This window comes from Carcharodon carcharias, chromosome 12 (assembly GCF_017639515.1).
Source record: "Carcharodon carcharias isolate sCarCar2 chromosome 12, sCarCar2.pri, whole genome shotgun sequence".
Taxonomy (NCBI): domain Eukaryota; kingdom Metazoa; phylum Chordata; class Chondrichthyes; order Lamniformes; family Lamnidae; genus Carcharodon; species Carcharodon carcharias.
This window is the reverse complement of record NC_054478.1, coordinates 112522409-112547561: the sequence shown is the minus strand read 5'-3', so window position 1 is coordinate 112547561 and position 25153 is coordinate 112522409. Positions and strand designations below refer to the sequence as shown.

The window sequence follows — 25153 nt, the reverse complement described above, 5'->3', positions numbered from 1 at the left end:
CCTGGAATGAGAACACAAATTGGGGAAATTGTGAATGCATGAGCTGTGTGCCAAAAGTACAGTAAGTCGCAACAAAAAAAATCACTTCAACCACACATTGTTCCAGAGAGGCTCTGACAGAAAATTGGAGTGGACTTGTTAAGATTTGACAACAGTGAGCACCTACTAGCAGTAGATTACTACTCAAAGTTTTTTGAGTCTGTGCTGCTGAGAAATGATGGTAAGAGCATCATTGTAATAAATTATTTAAAACAATTTTTTTCTTGCCATGGCAAACCTGAAGTGTTCATCTCAGATTACGGTCCACAATTCTCAGGCACTGAGTTTTGCAAATTTGCACAGGACTGGAAGTTTTACCACACTATGTCAAATCCCAAATATCCACAATCCAATGGAATGGCAGAATGTACCGTGCAGGCCTTAAAACACCAGTTGAAGAAGGCAAAGGTGGACAGAAGAGACCACCTACCTGTCTCTGCTGGATTTCAGGAATACTCTGTTAGAGGGCATTGGATTATCTCCAGCACAGTTCCTAATGGGGAGAAGACTAAGAGCTAAGCTTCCAACTGCACCCCTACTGTTATTTCCACAGGCAGTGAGCTACTGCATGCAGGACCTGCTGAAACTGAGACAGCAGAAGCAGAAACAGTATTTTGATTGAGTTGCCTGACCTCTACCTGACCTGAACATGGGAGAGACAGTGAGGATTCAGCATGAAGGGATCTGGAATCCTGCTGTTGTCACCGGAATCACAGGGGAGCCAAAATCTTACACAGTGCAGACTCCAAATGGACAACAGTACAGGAGAAACTGGAAATTCCTACAGGAAACAAATGAAACATAACCCTGGTCTGAACCAGAAAGACTAGGTGAAGATAACCAGACAAAGCCTGGAAGACCTGAAAGCTTTCCAAGGGATGATAGTAACACAGAGCTGGACAAGCCCCTTGTCCTTCAAAATCACCTCTGTCACCATTCAGAACATCCAGTCGGAGAATTGTGAAAAAACTGAGATACAGAGATCAGTAAAATACAAAATACAAAACAGACTGATCATAACAGAGTGAGATAGACTAGATAAGAGACTTTGTGTACTTGAGTTGTATAAAAGTTTTTTTTTAAAAATGGGAAATGTCATGATAATAGTTAATTGTGGTAGTGGACTCCAGTATTAGATACTTTACGGTACCTGATATTAGATAGGGAGTCACCTGACCTGGGGTTTGAAGGTCAAATATCACTTGCTGGGGCCTGTCTTGACTGAATTCAGTTACTGCAGATATATGTATTTATGTTAGGAAAATGTGTTATCAATAAAGTTAGCTCAGCTACAACATCGACAGCTTATGTGCAACATTGAAACCAAAAAAACAAGATTACCAACACTCTGTTTCCTAACACTCAGCCAACTTTATGTCCATGCTGCCAATGTCCCTTTCTTTCCATGGCAATAAGATTTGCTGACAAGTTTGTTATGTGATCCTTTATCAATGAAATCAATGAACAATAGAAAATAAAAGAAGAGATGGAGTCTTAAAGTACAAAAATAGTAACTGGTATCCCTGCACATTGCCTACAAAAATCTTCATTCACCTACATCATCATGTTGATGTCACCTTAATTTAACTGGATTCAAAAAGAGCAACAAATCCATTTACAGTTGTATTGTAATCGGCAGTGGTTATGTCAATGAGCAAAGCAACTGAAGCAGATTTTGTTTCTTCTCTTTGGGCTAATTTAGAAACTGAACTAGCTGGCTATACTTTGGAAATAAGTTCTTGAAAATGGATTTTACAACCATTGCTAATTGTAAACAGTTTGAATGTAGAAAGCACAATGGATGCTCCAGGTAGAATTTTGTGCCTCGTGGGCGGGTGTGTGCCCGCCTGAATAGACATGAAATAGCACGAGATGACGTTGGGTGAGTGGCCCAACATTGTCTCGTCCACAAGCAATCCTCAGGTCTGCGGGCCTGTGTGGGTGTCATAGCCGCGCCCGCCAAAAATTAAAGTGTCACTTAATACCATGAAAAAGCCAATTGTACTTGATTTTATGTTGCCCATGCAATTTCCTGTTCATCACATGTGCAAAATGGGCAGGCGGGCAGCCCACATTTTGCAAAACCTCATCCAAGGGCAGGATAAAAATTGTGAACCGTGTTACCATTGTGAGTAGTGAGGAGTTTAGGAGATAGGTTACTTCATATCTGTTCTGTGCTTCATTCTTAGCATTTCTCGGCATCATTTCAGGACCCATAGGTATATCCAAGGCCCCCGGAGGATTTTGACCATGTGGACCCTTCCAAGTGTCAGACATCCTTCTGTTACCCTGGTAATGGAGATTGTGCTCTCCGCTGAAGGCACCTCCTCTTAAGAGATATAGAGGGGCAGAAGGGAGAGGAGGGCAGGTGTCCCGTGCTACTTCCAGACAAGTGACCGATGAAAGGAGAGGCACAGGCACAAGGGGCACAGGGCCAGCAGAAGACGTCACTAGCCTGCTGCCATGGATAACAGGCAGCAATATAGCTACCTCAACATGTCGGTGCAATGTTGAAGGAGGCTCGACGTCGACAGGGAGACCGTGACCTCCTGGGTGGACACCGCATGCCAGTGGCTCTGAAGAAGGGTCATATGGACTCAAAATGTTAACTCTGTTTCTCTCTTCACAGGTTCTGCTAGACCTGCTGAATTTTTCCAGAATTTTCTGGTTTTGGCTCTGAAGGTCACAGTGGCCCTCAACCTCTATGCCTCCGGCTGTTTCCAGGGTTCAGTGGGGGATCTTTATGGGGTGTCCCAATCAGCTGACCACAGTTGCATCAAGCTGGTGACAGAAGCTCTGTTCAGGTGGGTAATGAGATTTATTCATTTCCGAACAGACGAGGCCAGCCAGGCTCAGCAAGCCAGAAGGTTTGCAGCAATTACTGGGTTCCCCCGCATCCAGGATGCAATTGACTGTGCACGTGTGGCCATCAAGGCACCAGCAGGTCAGCCAGGTGCCTTTGCCAACAGGAAGGGCTTCCACTTGTAGAATGTGCAGATAGTTTGTGACCCTAAGACGCAGATTCTGCAAGTCTGGCAGCTCCCATGATGACGCTCAGACACTCACAGGTGCCAAGGCTATTCAGTGCTCCAGCCCGACTGGATGGATGGTTGCCGGGTGACAAGGGCTATCTGTTGAAAAGGTGGCTTCTGGCACCCAAGTACAGGGGCAGAACAGCATTATAATAGGAGCGTAGCCTCCACAAGGGCGATGATAGAGAAGACCATAGGTCTTCTTAACATTCACCTCTGATGACTGGACCATTTAAGGAGAGCACTGCAATATTCCCTCGGAGTGGGTATCACTGATAGTGATTGCTTGCTGGACTCTCCGCAATCTGCCTCTGGCAAGGGGGGACCCACTGGTGTAAGGAGGTCTTAAGGCAGCTCCACAGGCCACAGGGGATGAATCTAGTGGTGAGTCAGAAGAGGAGCCAGGTGAGGAGAACACTGAGGGCATGGAGGCAGACCTCTGGATCGTTCAGACAGGCAGGGACACCATGGACGCCTTGATCCAAAGCTCCTCCTGCCAAAGATCTGCTTCCACATCATGCCAGAGGTGCTGCCTCCATCCCAGATGTTTGAAATGACCCTTCCCTTTGAACCCAAAGTCTCAGTGCCTGTGCAATAACGTTTATAGCCACTCACGGCCAGCATTAGATACAGCATTAGATGCTCTGCACCTACAAAACATGTGAACCATACTCAGGGCATTAAGACAAAAGCAAAATTTATATCATTTTGACAATCACATCAAATGAACAGAACCATATATGGTGTTAATGGCCACACCAGTAAACATATTAACAAAACAAGGCAGAACAGATCGCTGTGACCCGGCCATTTTATGCTCATGTTGCCATACACTTGGGTTTGCAAGTGCTGTGTCTCATTGGCACCCCCCCTCCCCCTCACCAGCAGCATTGGAGGCAACCTGCTGACTGTGTTAGCCTGTTGGACTTGATGACCTTGGCGGTCGTCCTCTGGCCAGTGGAGCCTGTGCTGGCCCCACCTGGGAGGGACCGGGCAGTGCCACAACTGGCATTTCCCCAGTCATTGCAGTCTCATCAGATGCCACGGTCATTGGCAGAGGGGCGGGGGAGCTGCTGACGTCATCCAAGGCGCCCTAGGTGAAGGCTGCAGAGACAACAAGCAATTTGTGTGCCAACATGAGGTCACTCTGGACCTCCCTGCTCACCATTGATGGACGGGCACCTAGCTAGGACACTGGTTGCCTCATCCATCTCCCACACTGGTACTGACCACCTGAGATCATGGCCTGTGTGAGAGCTTGCAGGTCAAGCACTACCCCAGGAACCCCTGATTCTGTCCCAGGAATCACCACTCTCTCAATGGAGGAGCCAGTGCGCTCGGCCATCAGTGTCAATGCAGTGCTCATGTTCCACATGGAGCCCTCCACAACAGAGACATGGCACACATGGCCTCATGGATCTCCGGCATATCCTCCCACAGATCCCGCTGAACATCCAGCATCTGCCGTCCAATGGACAACTCCGGAGGCTCCTCACCTGCCTTCAGTTCAGCATGGTCCTGCTCTGCATACTCCTCTGACTGCTGGCGCACTGGGCACGCTCTGCCTCTGCCTGCTCCTTAAATGAGTCTGAAGTGCCCTCACCGCTATGCATCAAAATTCTAGCCGACGATCTAATGCCCACCAAGGTGCTGGTATCTGCGCTGGAGCCTTGTTCAGAGAGTGGGTGTGATGCAGCTGCATCTGAGACCCCGTGATCCTTTAGTGTCAAGGGTGGCTTTTTGGGGTCTTGCAATCAAGTGCAGGTTGGTGAATCTAAGGGAGAACAACGACATGTCATTAGTTTAAGTCATCACACTATCACTGTGCACATCAGGTGCCCTGGTGAGACATTGGAGATCTGCATTGTGGTACCATTGCCTTTCAATGAACAAAGGGGACTCCAGGTTTGAAGCTCCCATTAATGATGCCACTACACAAGAATGTTTGCACAATCCGACACTCCCTGCTTTGTGCACTGCACCCTTACCTTCATCAGAAACCCCCAACTCTTCATGACCGGCTGACCTAGGTGGGTGGCGGCTCTCCAGCTCCAATGCATCCAATTTGTACCTCGTTAAGATTGGGAGATTTGGGGGTCTCAGCCTGTCCTTGACCTTTCTATGTTGTTTTGGTTCCTCTTCTACTGAAAGGACAGAAGAGCATTGATTAGTCTACGCTATACCTGCAGTGCCATTGCAGCCTGGCCAACCCCACCCGAGGAACACCTTGCAGGGCACATCCGACCCGCAAGACACTCAGCCCAAGCAGCCAGGGCTCATCCACTTGGCCAGCTCCGGCATCATTGACAGTTGACACTCAGAATCAAACACATCAGAGCTCCACAGGTGTGATGGCCAGAAGATGCGTTTCGTGCTGGGCGAACTAACTGGCCATCCAGTGTGAAATCACGTTTGCAATGCGACTGGGTCCCGGAGCGGATTCCACATATGCTTCCACTGACTTGGCACGCACACTAAGCATGAAATTCAGGCCTCCCTCTTTGTTTTCACATGTCAAATAAAATGAACTGAAAGCAAAGTGAAAAGAATCAGTGACATGTCCAGCAACATGTCAAGTGATGTCTTTTGTTCTCTTTTTGCTGACGTTCAGCACCAAATCATTTGAATAACAAGAGTAGAGTAGAGTGGTCATCTTGTACAGCATATATATACCACGGTGCAGAACTCGTTGCTATGTTAGATCAGTTACTCATCTAACTGTGAGCTCAAAATGGGAAAGGCAAGGACTAGTCTGATTTTGTTCAGAATGCTAGAGTTCTTGATTACTATCACTAGATTTTCAAGCTTATTCACTTATCTTGTCTCTTTCCACAGATCATCTTTTATGAGGACAGGAACTTCCAGGGCCGGCACTATGAGTGCAGTAGTGACTGTGCTGACCTGTCCGCTTACTTCAGACGCTGTAACTCCATCCGTGTTGCGGATGACTGGTGGGTGGTGTATGAGAGACCCAATTACATGGGATATCAGTATGTTCTGAACAGGGGAGAATATCCTGACTACCAGCGCTGGATGGGATTCAATGACAGCATCGGATCATGTCGCTCCTACCCATATGTAAGTTGTCTGTTTGCACATTCTACTCAGATCGAGGTCTGGGAAATGTTCATTCAGCAAAGCACCTCAGTTTGGAGATGTTATCCTGTTTTTCATGCTTGACATTTGTAATAACAGTAAAGATATACAGCTGAGTTCTTAAGGGTATAAATATGCATTGACAGAAATTGGAACTCGTTGGTCCTTGAAATCGGGCCAAGTAAGATTTCAGGCATTGCTGATGGCCATCTAAAACAGGGGTTAGGTTACTTAAAACACAAACGAGGAGCCTAAGACCTTGTTTTAGGTGCCCTCAGAGAAGTTTGATTGCGATGGATTCTTACATGGCTACAGGAAATGCCAAGAAATTGTTTTTCCAAAAAGCCTTCCTCTTTGCCTAAGGAGAGTAGAGGTGCTTGACTCACTCCACATTCATTGTGATCACAACCTCTCCAACCACACCATACAACCTGCCATCTCCAGTACCCACTCTGATCCACTCCTGTGCCCTTCAAAAGTGCAAACTGCCTGCAGATGGTGTTTGTGCATCAAACGTTAATGAGTGCTGCTGCTGCTGCTTCATGTTGGCCCTTATGTTGAAACTTGTCTGCTTCCAAGTCTGGGAAAGAAATGAGGCCAGATGAGTTTCTAACTTGTAAATACTACCAGTTAGAGACTACTTGCATTTGACAATGCCTGGATAAAATATTTACATAGAATTTATAGGACAGAAACAGGCCATTCAGCCCAACAATCTATTCAGTCTATGCAGTTGTGTTCATGTTCCATGCGAATATTCTCCCATCTCTCTGTTTCAAACATGATGAGCATATCCTTGTATTAATTTTACCCTCCTGCACTTACCTAGCTTCCCCTTAAATGCAGCAACAGAATATTTTCTATTTTTCATAATAATTTTAACACCAACATTGACGCACTAAGTGGATCAATTCAAATATTCTGCACAACACCAACTAGACTTGTTCATATTAAACACACGTTCTTCTGATCAGAAATGGATGTTATTGAATTGTGGGATTAGAATTTCGTCTTAGACTGAGAAGCTGTTAGAAAGGACTCGTTGATGTAAATTATTAATGTTACTTGGTGGACTATTTTCTTGTTCTAACCTGTTTTGTTACAATATAAGGCTAGTTTTGTAATGAAATATCAGATGACTCGATTTTAGCGAGTGCAGTATGGAGACTCTCAGTACCACTTCATATTGCATCAAAGATACATAAACAGGGTAACAACATGAGCCCAAGAAAAATGCATATTGCTTCACCCAAACTCTTCTGATCATTTTATTCCCTTGGTTACATTGCCCTCGTTAAATCGTCCCATTCCCCATAAAAACAGGTGACTAAGCTAATGTATTCCAGACCACCACAGACATTGCTGAGTGAATTGGTCCCATTCCATCACTCCATTACCTGTGGAGATATCCTAACCTTAAGTCCACTTACCCAAAGCATTAATGCTTAGCAGAAAGCTGTTATAACTCATTATGTACTGATTCCACAAAAAGCCCAAGTAATCAAGATAGTCACGTAGTGTGGACTTGCATTCGCGCGTCACCCACATAGAAGGACAAGAGATATTAATCTGAAGAAAAAAGATAAGCTACGCTTTTACTCATAATAGGAGATGTCCTTGTGGGCCTTACACTTTGGTGTGACCAATATAGAAGCAGTGGAATTGGGGGCTCTGAATATTTTTAGGCAGAGGTAGATAGATTCTTGTTAGGCAAGTGAGTCATAGGTTGTTGGGGGTAGATGGGAATGAAACACAAACCGATCAACCATGATACTATTGAATGGCAAAGAGGTTTGAGAGGTCAAATGGCCTACTTCTGCTCCTAATTCAAATGTTCTTTAACTGTCTTACCTGTTAAAAATTACACAAACATTGCACACTGTTAATCAGGTGAGGATATAATCCAAAAGTCCTGTTCATGCTATTAAATTGTCTCAGCTTTATTCTTATTGTTACTAAGATAATCCTTCAGATATTCCCTCTTAATCTACCAGCTACATTTTTATAACCTATTTCAAATGTATAATTAATGCTTTCATCACAAATATGGCTTTATTTCTATTATAGTACCGAGGTGGAAACTACAGAATGAGGATTTATGAGAGACCTGACTTTGGAGGACAGATGATGGAATTCATGGATGATTGTCCATCTGTCTATAATCGTTTCCATTATCATGACATCCACTCCTGCCACGTGATGGACGGTTACTGGATCTTCTATGAACATCCCAACTACAGAGGCCGACAGTACTTCCTGAGACCAGGTGAATACAGGAGATACAGTGACTGGGGCGGCTACAACTCCACTATCGGATCTTTCAGGCGCATGAGAGATTTCTAGATTATTCTTGACAAATATGGTTTTGTTTTTCTGACATATGTGTCATCAGAATAAATATACATAACTTTACTGCTGTTTCTCTCAATTGATTTGTGTTTGGATTGGAAGGGAAATTTTCTGTGTGTTAAGTGATTGAATGGGATGGGTAAAGAATACCTGAGACAATAGCTTCAGAGACATGTCCAGGATAATAAAAGGCAAATTTAGGGTATATATGGAAAGGTAGATGCTGTCTCATTTTTCATTCCATGGAATTGAAGCTGAGAATTTCTCAAAAAATCTGTCCATTACATTGTCCATTAAGTAAACTAATTTCATAATCATGCAAATCCAATTTCTGTGCCAACCCAATATTTCTTCTTCCCTGTCATTGCCCCACAGCCCTGTAAATTCTTCCGCTTCCAAGGAAAGAAACACTTGTATTTATATAGTGCCTTCCACAGCCCATGTCCCAAAGGACTTCACATCAACTGAAGTATTTTTGTAGTGTAGTCACTGTTGTAATGTAGGAAACACAGTGGACAGTTTGTGCACAGCAAGTTCCCACAAGCAACAATGTGATTGAAAATGACAGGATTGGAACAAATAGGAAAACAGGAACATTGGACGTAGGAGCAGGGGTAATATATTCATCCATTGGAACCTGCTCCGCCATTCAATAAGATGATGGCTGATCAGGTTGTGGTCTCACCTTCTCTTTGCTGTCTGCCCCCATAACTCTTGACCCCTTGTCTATCAAAAATCTGTTTATCTCTGCCTTGAATAAATTCATTGATTCAGCCTCCATTCCACATACCAATGATCCATTGAGAGTAAACATTTCTCCTCATCTCAGTCTTGAGCAGTGTTTTTGTGACATTGGTTGTGGGATAAATATTGGACAGGGCACCGGGTTTAATTCTCCTGCTCTTCTTCAAAATAGTGCTGTGGGATTTTTTAATGGCTGCCTCAAAGGGCAAACAGAACCTTGGTTTAAAATCTCATGTGAAAGACGGCATCTCCAACAATGCAGCACTCCCTCAGTAGTGCAATGGAGCATCAGCCTGGATTGTTGGGCTCAAGCTCTGGAGCAGGACTTAAACTCACAACCTCCGTCTCAGAGGCAAGACTGTTACAACTGAACCATGACTCTATTATCTAGTTCCCTTTTGAAAGTTATGATTGAATCTGCTTCCACACCCTTTCAGGTAGTGTGTTCTTGACAATTTTCTGTGTAAAAATATATTCTCCTCATCTCCCCTCGGTTCTTTTGCCAATTACCTTAAATCTGTGTCATCTGATTGCCCAACCTTCCTGCCACTGGAAACAGTTTATCTGTATTTACTCTATCGAAAGGCTTTGTGATTTTGAACACCTTTATTAAAATCTCCCCTGAACTTTCTCTGCTCTAAGGAGAGACAACCCTAGCGTTTTAGCATCTCCATTTAAGAGATATCTACCAGCAGAGAATTTCAAGTTACATTTCAAGTTACCAATTACATTTTCAATTTTGTGGCCATCTCTATGGCTGTGTGGGAAGCAATTAGGTAGCAGCCACTGGATCACACTAACCCATAACAAGGAAAAGTCTTTCAGATTTAATTTCTCTTAGAATCATTGAATCTTACATCAGAGGCAGAGGCAATTTGGCTCTTTGTGCCCACACTAGCTCTCTGAAAGAGTTGTTCAATTTAGTCCCACAGCTTTTTTCTCATAACCCTCACAATTAATCCCCTTCAAATATATGTCCAATTGCCTTTTGAAATTTTCTATGGAACCTGCTCTCACTTTTTCATGTGGATCAAAAGAACCCTCCTCCCTTCCTCTTTATTCCTCTTCGTCTTCTTGCTCCTCCTCTTTCTCATACTCCTCAACTGCCCACCATAAAGTAAATGATGTGTGCGGTCCCTTCATGATGCTGAGTTCCTGCAGCACACAGCAGGCCACCACAAACCTTGAGGTCTGCTCTGATGAGTACTGCAGGGCTTATGAAGAGCAGGCCAGGCAGCAGAAGTATTGATTCAGCGTATCAACAGCATGCATGATCACATTCCAGGTGGCAGCGTGGCTTTCATACTGTACATGCTGTACATGTGTCCATGGGTTGCACACTGGAATCATCAGCCTGTCATCATCAAATAGCACTTGTCGCCCAGTAGCCACCCTGTGGTCATTCAAATACAACTGGCGTGTCGGAGAATGACGGCAGCATGACAACTGTTAGGACATCAGATATCAATCTGCATGATTACATGGAATCATAGAATGATTACAGCACAGAAAGATGCTATTCAGCCCACCTTTTTATGCCTACACTGTACAAGAGCAATTCACCTAGTCCCACTCCACTGCATTTTCACTACAAGTAATTATGCAATTCCCTTTGAAAGTCTCAATTGAATCTGCTTCTACTATACCCTCAAGGTAGAGCATTGCAGATCATAAACACTGACGGTGTAAAACAACTTTACCTCATGTTGCCATTGCTTCTTTTACCAATCACCTTAAACAGTGTCCTCCAGTTCTCAATCCTTCTGCCAACAGTTTCTCTCTATCTGCTCTGTCTAGACCCCTCATGACACCATTTATCAAATCTCCTCTTTATCTTCTCTTCTCCAAGGAGAACGTGACAGATTCTCCAATCTACACACATGGCTGAAGTTCCTCATTCCTGGAATCATGCTCGTGAATCTTTCCTGCAGCTTCTCTAATGTCTTCACATCTTTCCTAACGTGTGGTCACTAGAATTGAACCCAGTACTCCAGTTGAGGCTGAAGCCGGGTTTTATACAGGTTCATCATAACTTGCTTGTTTTTATACTCAATGCTCCTATTTATAAAGCCGAGGAACCCATATGCTTTATTAACCACTTTCTCAAATTGCACTGGCACCTTCAATGATTTGTGCACACAAACCCCCAAGTCCCTCCACTCTTGCACGCTCTTTTGTTAGAATTGTACCCTTTATTTTGTATTGCCTCTCTATTTTTGCCTACTAAAATGAATCACTTCACGCTTCTCTGTATTGAGTTTCACCTGTCAAATGCTTGGCCATACTAGCAGCCTGCCTAAGTTCACTTGAAGTTTAACACTATCTTTCTCACAGTTCACAGTGTTTCCAAGTTTTGTGCCATCTGCAAATTTTAAAATTGTGCTCTGTACACCAGAGTGTAGGTGAATAATATAGATCACAATCCATGGATCACAATCTTGATGTGGTGGAGAGGCTTGTGCCTCCCGATGATCCCTTGTGCGATGCCGTCAGGAACCATTTGCTCCTGTTAGGGCTGCCCATGATGGCAATGTCGGGAGGTGGGGGATGTGCCAGACAAAATGCAGTCCACAAAGTCCTCAATGGCAAATGGAAGAAGGAAGATTGTGCATCTCACAATCTGCAAAGGTGGAAGAAGTTCTCGGTCATCGTGGCTTGACATGTCACCGATAATCTGACCACAAAACCATCAAAATCATGTGGACAATGACTGTGCCCCAAGGTCTGCCTGTTGAACAAGTTCACGTATAGGCTTCCATTTTCCAAGTCCTTTGATGGAGAATTGGAATTGGGGGCCATGCTCTGAATCAGGGAGACCTCTGTCAAGAATCTGCTCTCAGGCAACAGATGCATGAAAGTTGTTGGAACCTATGCTGGGGCAGAGGTTTCTTTGGGCAGTAGGATCTTTGACTGAGCAGTCCTCTTCATGATACCCTGTGCTTAACCCAAAGTGGGATGGGGCTAGAAAAAGTGCCCCAACAATAGATTGTCCCACTTTCTCCTGGCTGGGGAACCACACCCTACTGAATCACTATCTTCATGGTCAAAGAAAGAAAACTTTAAATTTTGCAACTTGGAATGTTAGAACATTCATGAATAATCTCAAGAGTGATTGTACTGAGGCAAGAATTGCAATTGTAGTATGTGAACTGCCAAGACTCCAAATTGACATTGTCACCCTCAGTGAAACCCGCCTTCCTGGGGACGGGTGGCTGAAGGAAGAAGCAGAGGGATATACCTCCTGCTGGAAAGGAAATGCTGACAGCCACCTTGTGTCCAAGGAGTTGATTTTGCCATCTGGAATAGATTCTTGAATGCACTGCCAGAACTCCCCTATTGTATAAGTGAAAGTCTTAATACACTTCACCCACAGCTCAGCCGTCATCAACTTGCCACTATAATCAGGAGCTTGACTCTGATAAAAGTGTTCAAGAAAAATTCTATTCTGACATTGATGAAGTCCTCACTGCCATCCAAAAGAAGAGGATCATCCTTCTGGGGGACTTTAATGCCAGTCTTGACTGTGACTCTGATGATTGGAGAGCAACCAATCAAAAAAACCAATACAAATAATGTCCTCCTGCTGACAAAGTGTGCTCAGCATGGCCTCATTATAACAAATACTCTCTTCTGCCTGAAGGACAAATTCAAAACCATCAAGCTGCATCCTAGATCAAAGCTCTAGCACCCCCTGGATTATGCCATTGTTCGAGTCAAAAATCAAAGTGATGTCTGAATCGTTCAATCCAAGTGGGGGACTGATACCTGCTGGACAGATCATCAACATTGTTCGATTGGTTTTGAATATCCACCTAGGATCAAAACATTACAAGACCCAGAAGTCCAAGAGAAAGAAGATCAGTGTCTCAGCCCTAAAGCAGCCTGACTAAAGAGATGAATTCCAAGTGCAGAATAGTGGGGTCAAGCAAAGCCAGCTGTGGCCAAACCATTGGGATCAAGCAGTGTCGGACAAAAACAGGATGAATTGATAACAAATAAAAATAAATATCTATGACCTGATAGCCGTTTCAGAGACATGGTTGCTATGTGACCAAGGCTGGCACATAAGCATTCAAAGGTATTTAATATTTTGGAAGGACAGGAAGATCAGAAAAGCTGAGGGGTAACTCTGATAATTAAAGATGACTTTAGTACAGTAGCGAGATTGACCTTAGTTCAGAAAACCAAGATGTAGAAACAGTTTGAGTAGAGATAAGAAATGGTAAAGGTAAGAAGCCACTTGTAGGAGTGGTTAATAGGCCCTCTAACAGTAGCTACACTGTAGGACAGAGTATACAGGAAGAAATAATGGGGGCTTGTAAGAAAGATACTGCATTAATCATGGGTGATTTTAACCTTCATATAGACTGAATGAAACAGATTGGCAAAGATAGCCTGGGAAATTAGTTCATAGAGTGTATTTAGGGCAATTTCTTAGAGCTTTCTAGTGCCAACTAAGGAGAAGACTATTTTAGACCTGGTAATGTGCAATGATACAGGATTAATTAATTACCTCATAGTAAAGGAATATTAGGCAACAGTGATCATAACATGATAGAATTTCATATTCAGTTTTGGGGTGAGAAGTGTGGGTCTAAGACCAGGGTTTTAAACCTAAAAAAAGGCAATTACAATGAGGATAGACTTGGATAAAGTGAACTTGGAAAAAGCTTAAAAGTTAGGATATTAGGGAAACATTTAAGGAGATATTTCATAACTCTCAGTGAAAATATATTCCATGGAGAAAGGAAGACACCATGAAAAGGATGCATCATCCATAGCTAACTAAGGAAGCTAAGGATAGTATGAAATAGACCATAAGACATCTGCTCTGCCATTCAATGGGATTATGGCTGATCTGATAATCCTCAATTCCACTTTCCTGCCTTTTCCCCATAACCTTTGATTCCCTTACTGATTTAAAATCTGTCTGTCTCAGCCTTGAATATGCTTAATGACCCAGCCTCTACAGCCCTCTGCGGTAAAGAATTCCACAGATTCACTATCCTCTGAGAGAAGAAATTCCTCCTCATCTCTGTCTTAAATGGGTGACCCCTTGCTCTGAGAAAACAACTTCTCAGCATCTCCCCTCTCAAACCCCTAAAAATCTTATATATTACAAAAAGGTCACCTCTCACTCTTATAAACTCCAATGAGTACAGGCCCAACCTAGTCAACCTCTCCTCCATATCTGGGATCAATCTAGTGAACCTGCTCTGGACTGCCTCCAATGCCAATATATATTTCCTTAGATTGGAAGACCAAAACCATTCACAGTATTCTAGGTGTGGCCTAACTAGTGCCTTGTATAGTTTTAGCAAGACATTCCTATATTTATACTCTATTCCCTTTGAAATAAAGGCCAACATTATATTTGCATTCCTTATTACCTGTTGAACTTGTATGCTAGCTTTTTGTGATTCATATACAAAGACCCCCAAATCCCTCTGTGCTGCAGCTTTCTGCAGTCTTTCTCCATTTAAATAATATTCAGCTCTTCTGTTCTTCCTGCCAAAGTGCATAACCTCACGTTTTCCCATATTATATTTCATCTGCTATATTTCATTCCGTCCTTATCTCAACTCTGTCTTCTATTAGTTAGCTATGGTCTCTTATCTTATTAAGTAGCCTCATGTGCGGTACCTTATCAAACACCTTTTGGAAATCCAAATATATTACATCTATTGATTTCCCTTTATCTATCCTGCTTGTTATCTCCTCAAAGAATTCTAATAAATTTGTTAGGCATGATTTCTCTTCATCAAGTCATGCTGACTCTGCTTGATTACATTATGTATTTCTAAATGCTCTGCTATTACATCCTTTATAATAGATTCCAATATTTTCCCAATGACAGATGTTGAAAGAAAAAGGCTACTACATTGTGAAGATTAATGAAGATTGGTGGGCCCGGAAGCAGTCGGGAAACAGGCCCCTGACCGCGATCGGCACACAGCAGCGATTTCAATTAATGGTCAGCCAGCATGAAACACACGCTGAAAACCTCAGCACTGCCAGGGTGGGGGTGGGATGGGGGCAGGTGATAACGTTTACGCGGGTGCAGGTGAGCGCTGCGAGAAAGCTCCCTGAAAGCAGACAGCTGCCTCAGGGAACTGCAGACCTGAAAATGCTAGAAGAAAGGTTTAAAAAGCTGCAAAAATCTCTCCATGTAACACAATCGATCACCTGAAAATATAACTGATAAAAATGCTGTCCACAAATATTTATTTTTATTTAATTGCATAACGAAAATCTCATCTCACCCTTGGATGAGGTTTGATGAAAAATGCAAAGGCCGCCTTGGCAATTCACCCATCTGCCAGCTGTAAGGTTGGATGGGCAACGAAAAATTGCAGATAATTGCGGCATTAAAGGGCTTTATTGCTCTCTTAATTGTCGGCAGGTGCGCTTCTGATTTTTGGGCGTGCCTGCCAAGCGAAATATCGCGCGAGTGTACGATAATGTCGGGACGCTTGCCTGACGTCTTCTCGCGCAATTTTACACCCGATCGAGTTGGGCGGGTGCCCACCCAAAGACGTAAAATTCAGCCCTAAGTGTTTCTACAAGTATTTAAAAAGGAAAAGTGATCACTGGATCCTTAAGGGTGAGACTGGAGAATTAATAGTGGAAAATGAAGAAATGCGGAGGAATTGAACAGGTATTTTGTGTCTGTCCTCACTGCAGAAGACATTTAAAAAACCCAAGAATATTTGAAAATCAAGAGGTAAAGGGGAGAAAGGAACTTAAAACAATAACAATCACCTAGGGAAAAGGTACTGGCAAAAATATTAGAACTAAAGGTTGACAGGTCCCCTGGACCTGCCTGTTTTCATCCTTGTGTCTTAAAAAAAGTGGCAGCAGAGATAGTAGATGCATCGGTTGTGAACTTCCAAGCTTCCCTAGATTCCGTAAAGTCCCAGTGGATTGCAAAATTGCTAATGTAACACCTCTAATCAAAAAAGGAGGAAGAAAGAAAGCGGGAAACTATAGGCCAGTTAGCCTAATATCCGCCACAAGGAAAATGCTGGAATCCATTATCAAGGAGGTAATAACAGGATGTTTAGACAATCATAATACAATCAAGCAAAGTCAACATGGTTCTGTGAAAGGGAAATCATGTTTGGCTAATTTATTAGAGTTCTTTGAGGAAGTAACAAGCAAATTGGGTAAAGGAGCACTTGTAGATGTGGTGTACTTGAATTTCCAGAAGACATTCGATAAGCTTCCACATCAAAGGTTACTACACAAAATAAGAGCTCAGCATGTAGGAAATAACACATTGGCACACATGGAGGATTGGTTATCAGAGTGGGTGAAAAAGGACCCGAAGGCAGTAACTACTGCCTAGTAGAGCAGGCAAAAAAAGGACCTTCACTTACCCTTAGGAGAGAGGCAGTGAGCAGATAAATAAAGACCAAGGAGTGAAGCCTAGAGCACTTACCTGTGGGGGAGAGCTGGACCCATAGGTGGAACACAGCTGGAGCAGATAAATAAAGGCCAAGGAGCGAAGGCTAAAGCACTTACCTTAGGGAGAGAGGCAGAGCTGCAGGTGGAACACAGCTGGGGCGGATAAATAAAGGTCGAGGAGCAAGGCCTAGAGCACTTACCTTTGAGAGAGAGGCAGACCTGCAGGTGAAACACAGCTGGGGCGAATAAATAAAGGCCGAAGAGCGAGGCCTAGAGCACTTACCTTTGGAAGAGAAGCACAGACGTGTAGGTACACCAGGATTTTGAAAAAAAGTGAATAGTGACATCACAGGGAAGTTGTGAGGCGATTGGTTGGTGAGTATTGCTGATTAGGGACTGAGTCGAAACAAGTAGGAGTATAAAATAACATTCAAAATATTAACTACTAGTAACAAATGAGTAGCTGGTGAGTCTTATCTTTTATTCTTAAGTAAGGTTTATTACCACCAGTAAGGTGTAGTAAGTGTTGGTAGGGTTTATCAGTATTAGTAAGGTTTATTAATAGTAGTAAGGTTTACTAGTGTGGTAAAGCTTTATTAGTATTGGTAAAGTTTATTACCAGTAGTGAGGTTTATCTGGAGTAACAAGGTTATCAGTTAATACATTGAGAAATGGCACATCCTGTGCGATATGGGAGCTCCAGGATGTTTCCCATGTCCTGGATAACTTTTTGTGCAGGAAGTGTTGTCAGCTGCAGCAGCTTGAGCTCCAGTTTTCAGAGCTTGAATAGCAGCTTGTGTCGCTGCAGTGCATCTGTGAGGTTGAGCATTATGTGGTTAGCACATTTATAGATGTGGTCACCCTGCAGCTTAGCAGTCTGCAGGGAGAGAGGGCATGGGTAACCAGATGACCATTGAAAAGGAACAGACAGGTAGTGCAGGAGTACCCTGAGTGCATCCCACTCTCCAACGAGTATTCAGTTCCAAATACTGATGAGAGTGATGGCATCACGGGTGGCTCAGCTGCACATGGGGTTGCAAGGAGCACTGGAAGAGCCGTAGTGATAGCTGATTCAATAGTTAGGAGAGCAGAGAGGCATTTCTATGGCCACAGGTGTGAATCCAAGATAGTTTGTTGTCTCCCTGGTGCCAGGGTTAAGGATGTTGGCTGGAAAGCATCCTGAGTGGGGGAGGATGAGCAGCTAGTAGTCGTGGGTCACATTGGCACAAATGACATACATAGAAAAAGGGCTGTGGTCCTCAGTCAAAATTTATGGAGCTAGGTAGAGAAACAAGACCTCAAAAGTAGTAATCTCCAGATTCCTCCCAGTGCCACATGACCGTGAGCATAGAGCAGATGAATGTGTGTCTGGAGACATAATGCAGGGGGGAGGGCTTTAGATTTCTGTGGTATTGGGACTGGTCCTGCGGGAGATGGGAGCAAAAAAGCCAATGGTTTTCACCTCAACAGGGCCAGGACAAATATCCTTGCAGGGAGGTTTGCTAATACTGTTGAGCAGGGTTTAAACTAGTTTGGCAGGGGGATGAGAACCTGATGGTGAATTCAGAAGAGACAAAATTGGAAATGTAAATGGAAGGGAGAAGATTAGTGAATGAGTCAGGAAGGCAGAGGAACAAAAGTTAGAAAGTAACAGGAGTTTGTCAGTGCTCAAGGGTATATACTTCAATGCAAGGGCTATAGCAAATAAAGCAGACTAGCTGAGGGGACAGGTAGAAATGTGGCAATAATACTATTACAGCTATTACAGAAACATGGCTTAAAAAGAGACAGAGTTGGCTTTTCAAACAAAGGGAGCTCTGAAGAAGGGTCATACAGACTCAAAACCATTAACTCTGTTTCTCTCTCCACAGATGCTGCTAGATCTGTTAAGTTTTTTCAGCTTTTTCTGTTTTTATTTCAGGTTTCCAGCATCTGCAGCATTTTGATTTTTCTAAGAGAAGGTGTGGACTTAATTTTAGGAAATAAAGCTAGGCAGATGGCAGGAGTGGCAGTGGGAGAGCATTCTCTCACCATTTAGCTTTTTCATCATTTAGATAATAAGCTTCTTTTTTATTCTTCCTGCCAAAATGAATGATTTCACACTTGTCCACATTATACTTCATTTTGCCAGGCCTTTTCCCACTCCCTTAACCTATCTATTTCCCTTCGTAGTCTCCTTATGTCCTCTTCACAACTTACTTTTCTACCTATCTTTGTATCATTAGCAAATCTAGCAACCATACCTTTGATCCCTTCATCCAAGACATTCACATAAATTGTAACAAGTTGTGGCCCAGCACTCAATGCTATGGGACACCACTAGTTACATTCTGCCAACCAGAAAAAGACTCAGTTATGGCTGCCCTCTGTTTCCTGTCAGCCAGCCAATCTTCTAAACATGCCAATATGTTACCTCCTACACCACGAGCTTTTATTTTCCATAATAACTTTTGATGTGGCACCTTATAAAATGCTTTCTGGAAATCTAAGTATAGTACATCCACCAGTTCTCCTTTATCCACAGCACATGTGACTCTTTCAAAGAACTCCAATAACTTGGTTAAACATGATTTCCCTTTCACAAAACCATGTTGATTCTGCCTGTTTGCATTGAATTTTTCTAAGTGCCCGGCTATAACCTCCTTAATGATCGATTCTAACACATTCCCCATGACAGAAATCAAGCTAACTGGCCGATAGTTTCCTGTTGTCTGCCTCCCGCTCTTCTTGAATACAGGGGTTATATTTGCTACTTTCCAGTCTGATGGAAACTTTTCAGAATCTAGTGAATTTTGGAAAATTAATACCAACACATCTACTACCTCATCAGCCACCTCTTTTAAGACCCTAGGATGAAGTCCATCTGGACCTGGAGACTTGTCAGCCCACAGCTCCATCAGTTTACTTAGTGCCTTTTCCCTAATGATTGTAATTCCACCAAGTTCCCCTCTCCCTTCGACCTCTTGATTTATAGTTATTACTGGAATGTTTTTGTATCCTCCAAAGTGAAGACAGAAGCAAAATATTTGTTAATTTCATCCATCATTTCCTTATGATCTACTATTAACTCCCCATTCTCACTCTCTAGAGGGCCAACACTCACTTTATCTACTCTTTTGCTGTTTGAATACCTGTAGAAACTCTTGCTGTCCATTTTTACATTTCTGGCTAGCTTTCCCTCATACCCTAATTTATTTCTCCTGATTAACATTTTAGTCATTCTCTGCTGTTCTTTACATTCTGACCAATCATCTGACTTGCTATTCATCTTCGCACAGTTATACACTTTTTCCTTAAGTTTGATGCTTTTCTTAACTTCTTTAGTTAACCATGAATGGTGAGTTCTCCTCTTAGAATTTATCTTTAAAATAGAAATATAATTATTCAAAGTATTCTGAAAAATCCCCTCAAATGTCTGATATCAGTGACACATAATAGCGCTAGAGAAATTCCACTAGCAATGCCTCTGCTGCATCCTCAGGATTCATTGGGAGGACCATCACACAAATGCTACTGCAATTCTTAAAGTCAACTCCACAAGCATTCAGGCAATGCTCCCGCATAATCAACTACGATTGACTGGATACCATCTGGTCTAAAACCATCTCCCATGTCAGGTCTTATATTTTTCAACTCTCAAATGGCCAACTTTCCGAGGAGCAGGGAACAAAGAAAACACTTCAAAGACATTCTGAAGCCTTCATTGATGCACAGAAGTATTGACATTAATGACTGGAAAGAGCTTGCTACCAATCATTCAAAACAGCGACTACTTGTCCATCAAGCTGCATCATGCTTTTAGTCCAAAAGCCTTAACGATGAGGCAGACCAGCAGCCAGGAAAGAAAGATAAGTAAGCAAATCCTGCGCTCCAGAACCCACTGCCTCCTGTCCATTTGAGAGTTGAAAAAAAGATCTGCAGGTCACATGAAGACCCATGGTAGAAACTTGTAAGGCTGAGTAGATGTCATCCTCAAATCAAGGGACAGCTGATGACAAATATAGCTCAGGAAAAGCACTGGTCCTAATACCACCTCCTGGGGAATCCCACCATTTTATCATCCTCCAGGATAACAAACAGCCATTCACCACTATGCTCTGCTTCCTAACAATCAGCCTTCATTGTGTCCATGCTGCTAATGTCCCTTTCATTCTATGGCAACCAAAATTGCTGACAAGTCTACTATGTGGTACATTGTCAATGAAAGCAAAAAAAAATCAGAGATAAAGTCTTAAAGTACAAAAAAGTAGTTGGTGTCCCCACACATTACCTACAAAACTTTTCCATCTTAATTCAATTGCATTATCATTTTGACGCACACCTTAGTTTAACAGAAACAAAAAATGCTGGAAAAACTCTGGAAGTTTGGCAGCATTTGTGGAACAGAGAAATAGAGGGAAAAATGTTCCCCCTCCGTTAGGGGGGCTGTCTGGGGGTGGGCATGAACCCATTCGGTGCCCTCAATCAGGGCCGCGCTGCCATTTTACCTGGGCGGGCGCAGCGTGACGTTTGCCCAGAAGCGCTGTGAGTGCCCTGTTCGTGCTGGGGGGGGGGGGGGGGTGTTCCCTAAGTCCAGGCCTGCACATGTGCGCTAAAGAGCGCAAAAATCTCCCTTAGGCACAGAAGTGCCTCAGGGAGATCAATTTGACATTTAAAACCTGAAATAAAGCATTAAAAAACTTTTAAAGCACGCCCCATCATATGAACTGTCACATGAACTGGGACATGTCAAAGAATTATTTTAAAAATTTTTATTGAATTTTAAAACCCTTCATGAAACCTCATCCTGTCTGCGAAGGCCGCCTGGGCTCTTTGCCTGCCCGCCAACCTTAAGGTTAGATGGGCAGCCCACTTAATTGCTTTAATTAGTTTTTAACAGGCTTTAAAAGGCCTTTGACAGTTCGGCAGGCACGCAACTGACTCAGCTGTGAACCCGCTGAACTGGAAATCCTAATAACATGCGGTGACATCGGGACGCCTGCCCAACGTCACTGTGCGTCATTTTACGCATAGGTAAGCGGGCCCCACCACCAACCAGAGAATTCAGCCCAGAGTTAACATTTCGAGTCCGATAAGGATTCAAAACGTTAACTCTGTTTCTCTCTCCACAGATGCTGCAAGACCTGAGTTTTTCCAGCATTTTTTGTTTTTAATTCAGATTTCCAGCATCTGTAATATTTTTCTTTCAGCTTGCACCTTAATTTAATTGGACTCAAATAGAGCAATAAACCCATTTACAGTTGCACTGTCACTGGAAGTACTTACGTCAATGAGCACAGCAACCAAGTGTAAGTTTTGTTTCTCCTCTTTGGGTTAATTTAGAAACCGAGCTAGCTGGCTATACTTTGAAAATAAGTTCATGAAGATGGATTTTGTAACCATTGCTGTTTCAAAAGTGTTTGAACGTAGAAAGCACAAAAGCACATGTTTTCACACGTCAAATAAAATGAAGTGAAAGCAAAATGAAAAGAATCAGTGACATGTCCAGCAACATGTCAAGTGATGTCTTTTGTTCTCTTTTTGCTGACGTTCAGCACCAAATCATTTGAATAACAAGAGTACAGAGTGGAGTGGTCATTTTGTACAGCATATATATACCACGGTGTAGAACTCGTTGCTATGTTAGATCAGTTACTCATCTAACTGTGAGCTCAAAATGGGAAAGGCAAGGACCAGTCTGATTTTGTACAGAATGCTAGAGTTCTTGATTATTATCTCTAGATTTTCAAGCTGAACAATTTATTTTGTCTCTTTCCACAGATCAGCTTTTACGAGGACAGGAACTTCCAGGGTCGGCACTATGAGTGCAGTAGCGACAGTGCTGACCTGTCCCCTTACTTCAGCCGCTGTAACTCCATCCGTGTTGAGGATGACTGGTGGGTGGTGTATGAGAGACGCAATTACACGGGATACCAGTATGTTCTGAGCAGGGGAGAATATCCTGACTACCAGCGCTGGATGGGATTCAATGACAGCATCAGGTCATGTCGCTCCTACCCACACGTAAGCTGTCTGTTTACATATTCTACTCAGATCGAGGTCTGGGAAATGTTCATTCAGCAAAGCACCTCAGTTTGGAGATGTTATCCTGTTTTTCATGCTTGACATTTGTAATAACAGTAAAGATATACAGCTGAGTTCTTAAGGGTATAAATATGCATTGGTAGAAATTGGAACTCATTGCTCCTCGAAATTGGATCAAGTAGTTTTTCAGGCATTGCTGGTGGTTATCTAAAACAAGGGTTAGGTTACTTAAAACACAAATGAGGGGCCTAACTCATGGCTTTAGGTTCTCTCATGAAATTGTTTGTTTGAAAAGCCTTAATCCTGTTGGCTGAAGGAGGGGAGGGTTGCTTGCCTGACTCCACAGTCCTTGTGATCACAGCCTCTCCACTCAATTCATACCCTCCAACTCCCATGCCCACTTTAACCCACTCCTGTGCCCCTCAAATATGCAAACTGCCTCTGGAGGGTGTTTGTGCATCAAATGTTAATGAGCAACGATGCTGAATTTTGATGCAGGTTGCCATGCAGCTGCCTTCAAGACAGGGAACAAAAATTGGACCTGATGAGTTTCTACTTTCTAAATACTTTTCATTGATTACCATGAGCATCTGATGATTTATCTGGATTGTATTTACATACAAATGGGCCTTCTGGCCCAGCATGTCTATTCAATCATGTCTATGCTGTTATGTGCTCCACACAAATATTCTCCCATCTTTCTTCATCTTACACTGTAAGCATATCTTTCTATTTCTTTTACTCCCATGCACTTACCTGGCTTCTCCTTAAATACATCAATAGAAAATTTTCTATTTTTGATAATTCCAACTCTACATTGCCTCTTGAAATGGATAAATTCAAATATTTTGTACATCCACAACTAGAGTTGTTCATATTAAATGATATTTCGGCCTGAAAAGTAGCTTATTGGATTGGTGGTTGGCAAGCAGGTTTAGGCTGAGAATCTGCAGTATAGGACTCATTAAATTGTTATCTTGTGGGTGACTTTCTTTGTGTAACTTGTTTTGTTACAACGTGAGGCTAATTTTGCACTGAAATATCCGATGTCTCAACTTCAGTGAGTGCAGGATTTGGACTCTCAGTCCCACTTCATATTGCATCAAAAGTACATAAAAGTGACACCGGGGTGACAACATGAGCCCAACAAAAATCCAGTCACTGACAAAAGGTCAATATTCCAGACCATCACAGACATGACTGAGTGAATTGCTTCAATTCCATCACCCCATTATCTGTGGAGATATCCATATCTTGGGTCTGCTTACACAATGCATTAGTGCTCAATGGAAAGCTGTTATAACTCATGGTGTACTGATTCCACAAACAGCCAGGACATCGAGTTTGTCAGCTAATGTGAACTCTCATTCCCGCAACACCCACATAGAGGGACAAGATAATATTAATCTGAAGAAAACAGACTTTTACTGATATTAAAACAACTCCTGCCTATATGAGTCAATAACATTGGCTTTACTTTTGTTGTGATTAAAATTTCCTTTTTAATGGAATAAAATTACACAAAAGTTGTTAATCAGGTGGGAATATAATCCACAGGTCCGTTCATGTTATTAAGTTGTCACAGCACTATTAATGAGATGATCCATCAGATGTTCCCTTCAAACCAACCAGCTCCTTTTGTTTAACAAATTTCAAGTAAAAAATTGATACCATCACAGATGTGGTTTTATTTCTATTACAGTACCGAGGAGGAAACTACAGAATGAGGATTTATGAGAGACCTGACTTTGGAGGACAGATGATGGAATTGATGGATGACTCTCCATCTGTCTATAATCGTTTCCGTTACCGTGACATTCATTCCTGCCATGTGATGGACGGTTACTGGATCTTCTATGAACATCCCAACTACAGAGGCCGACAGTACTTCCTGAGACCTGGTGAATACAGGAGATACGGTGACTGGGGCGGCTACAACTCAACTATCGGATCGTTCAGGCGTATGAGGGATTTTTAGATTTTTTTTGACAAATATGGTTTTGTTTTTCTGATGCATGAGTCAGAAGAATAAATATACATAACTTTACTGCTGTTTCTCTCAATTGATTTGTGTTTGGATTGTCAGGAAAATTGTCTATAATGTTTAAATATTGAATAGGATGGTGTTGGATCCTGGTCACTGGTTTAGTTGGCTTAATGGATCCGGGTCGCACGCTTGTTTTGGGATGGCTGAGTTGGTACCATAGACAGAGTAGATCAGTAGACAATTCATATGTAGAACACATTCTATTCATTTACAAAGGAATTCAGCAGCTACACTTGTGTGCTTGTGTGCTTACAACTCAAACCCTGTCAGTACAGTACGGACTCTAATTCTAGACTACTCACTACTGACTACTAAGATAGCCCACGCTACTCTGCTGTTGGATGCTAAGATCATGCGATCTTCCATTATGCCATTCTTCTTAAAGGTATATTACAAATCAGATTACCACATCCCT

General features: G+C 42.7%; 2 protein-coding genes across 2 annotated transcripts; both read left to right on the top strand.

Annotated features, from left to right (window-relative positions):
* Positions 1-363: 363 nt before the first annotated feature.
* LOC121284713 (gamma-crystallin S-1-like) lies at positions 364-8510 on the top strand. The gene is made up of 3 exons (XM_041200267.1): positions 364-498; positions 5868-6149; positions 8235-8510. The coding sequence occupies exons 1-3, from the start codon at positions 364-366 to the stop codon at positions 8508-8510; spliced, it is 693 nt and encodes a 230-aa protein (XP_041056201.1).
* Positions 8511-13479: 4969 nt separating this feature from the next.
* LOC121284712 (gamma-crystallin S-1-like) lies at positions 13480-24669 on the top strand. Its single transcript, XM_041200266.1, has 3 exons — positions 13480-13488; positions 22389-22670; positions 24394-24669. The coding sequence occupies exons 1-3, from the start codon at positions 13480-13482 to the stop codon at positions 24667-24669; spliced, it is 567 nt and encodes a 188-aa protein (XP_041056200.1).
* Positions 24670-25153: the final 484 nt, after the last annotated feature.

Bases quoted from the DNA above. Each gene is read 5' to 3' on its own strand.
- LOC121284712 (XM_041200266.1), top strand. The intron at 22,671-24,393 runs GTAAGCTGTCTG...TTTCTATTACAG, and splicing joins CATGTCGCTCCTACCCACAC to TACCGAGGAGGAAACTACAG.
- LOC121284713 (XM_041200267.1), top strand. From the start codon at position 364: ATGTCAAATCCCAAATATCCACAATCCAATGGAATGGCAGAATGTACC. The intron at 499-5,867 runs GTTAGAGGGCAT...TACTATCACTAG, and splicing joins CTGGATTTCAGGAATACTCT to ATTTTCAAGCTTATTCACTT. The intron at 6,150-8,234 runs GTAAGTTGTCTG...TTTCTATTATAG, and splicing joins CATGTCGCTCCTACCCATAT to TACCGAGGTGGAAACTACAG.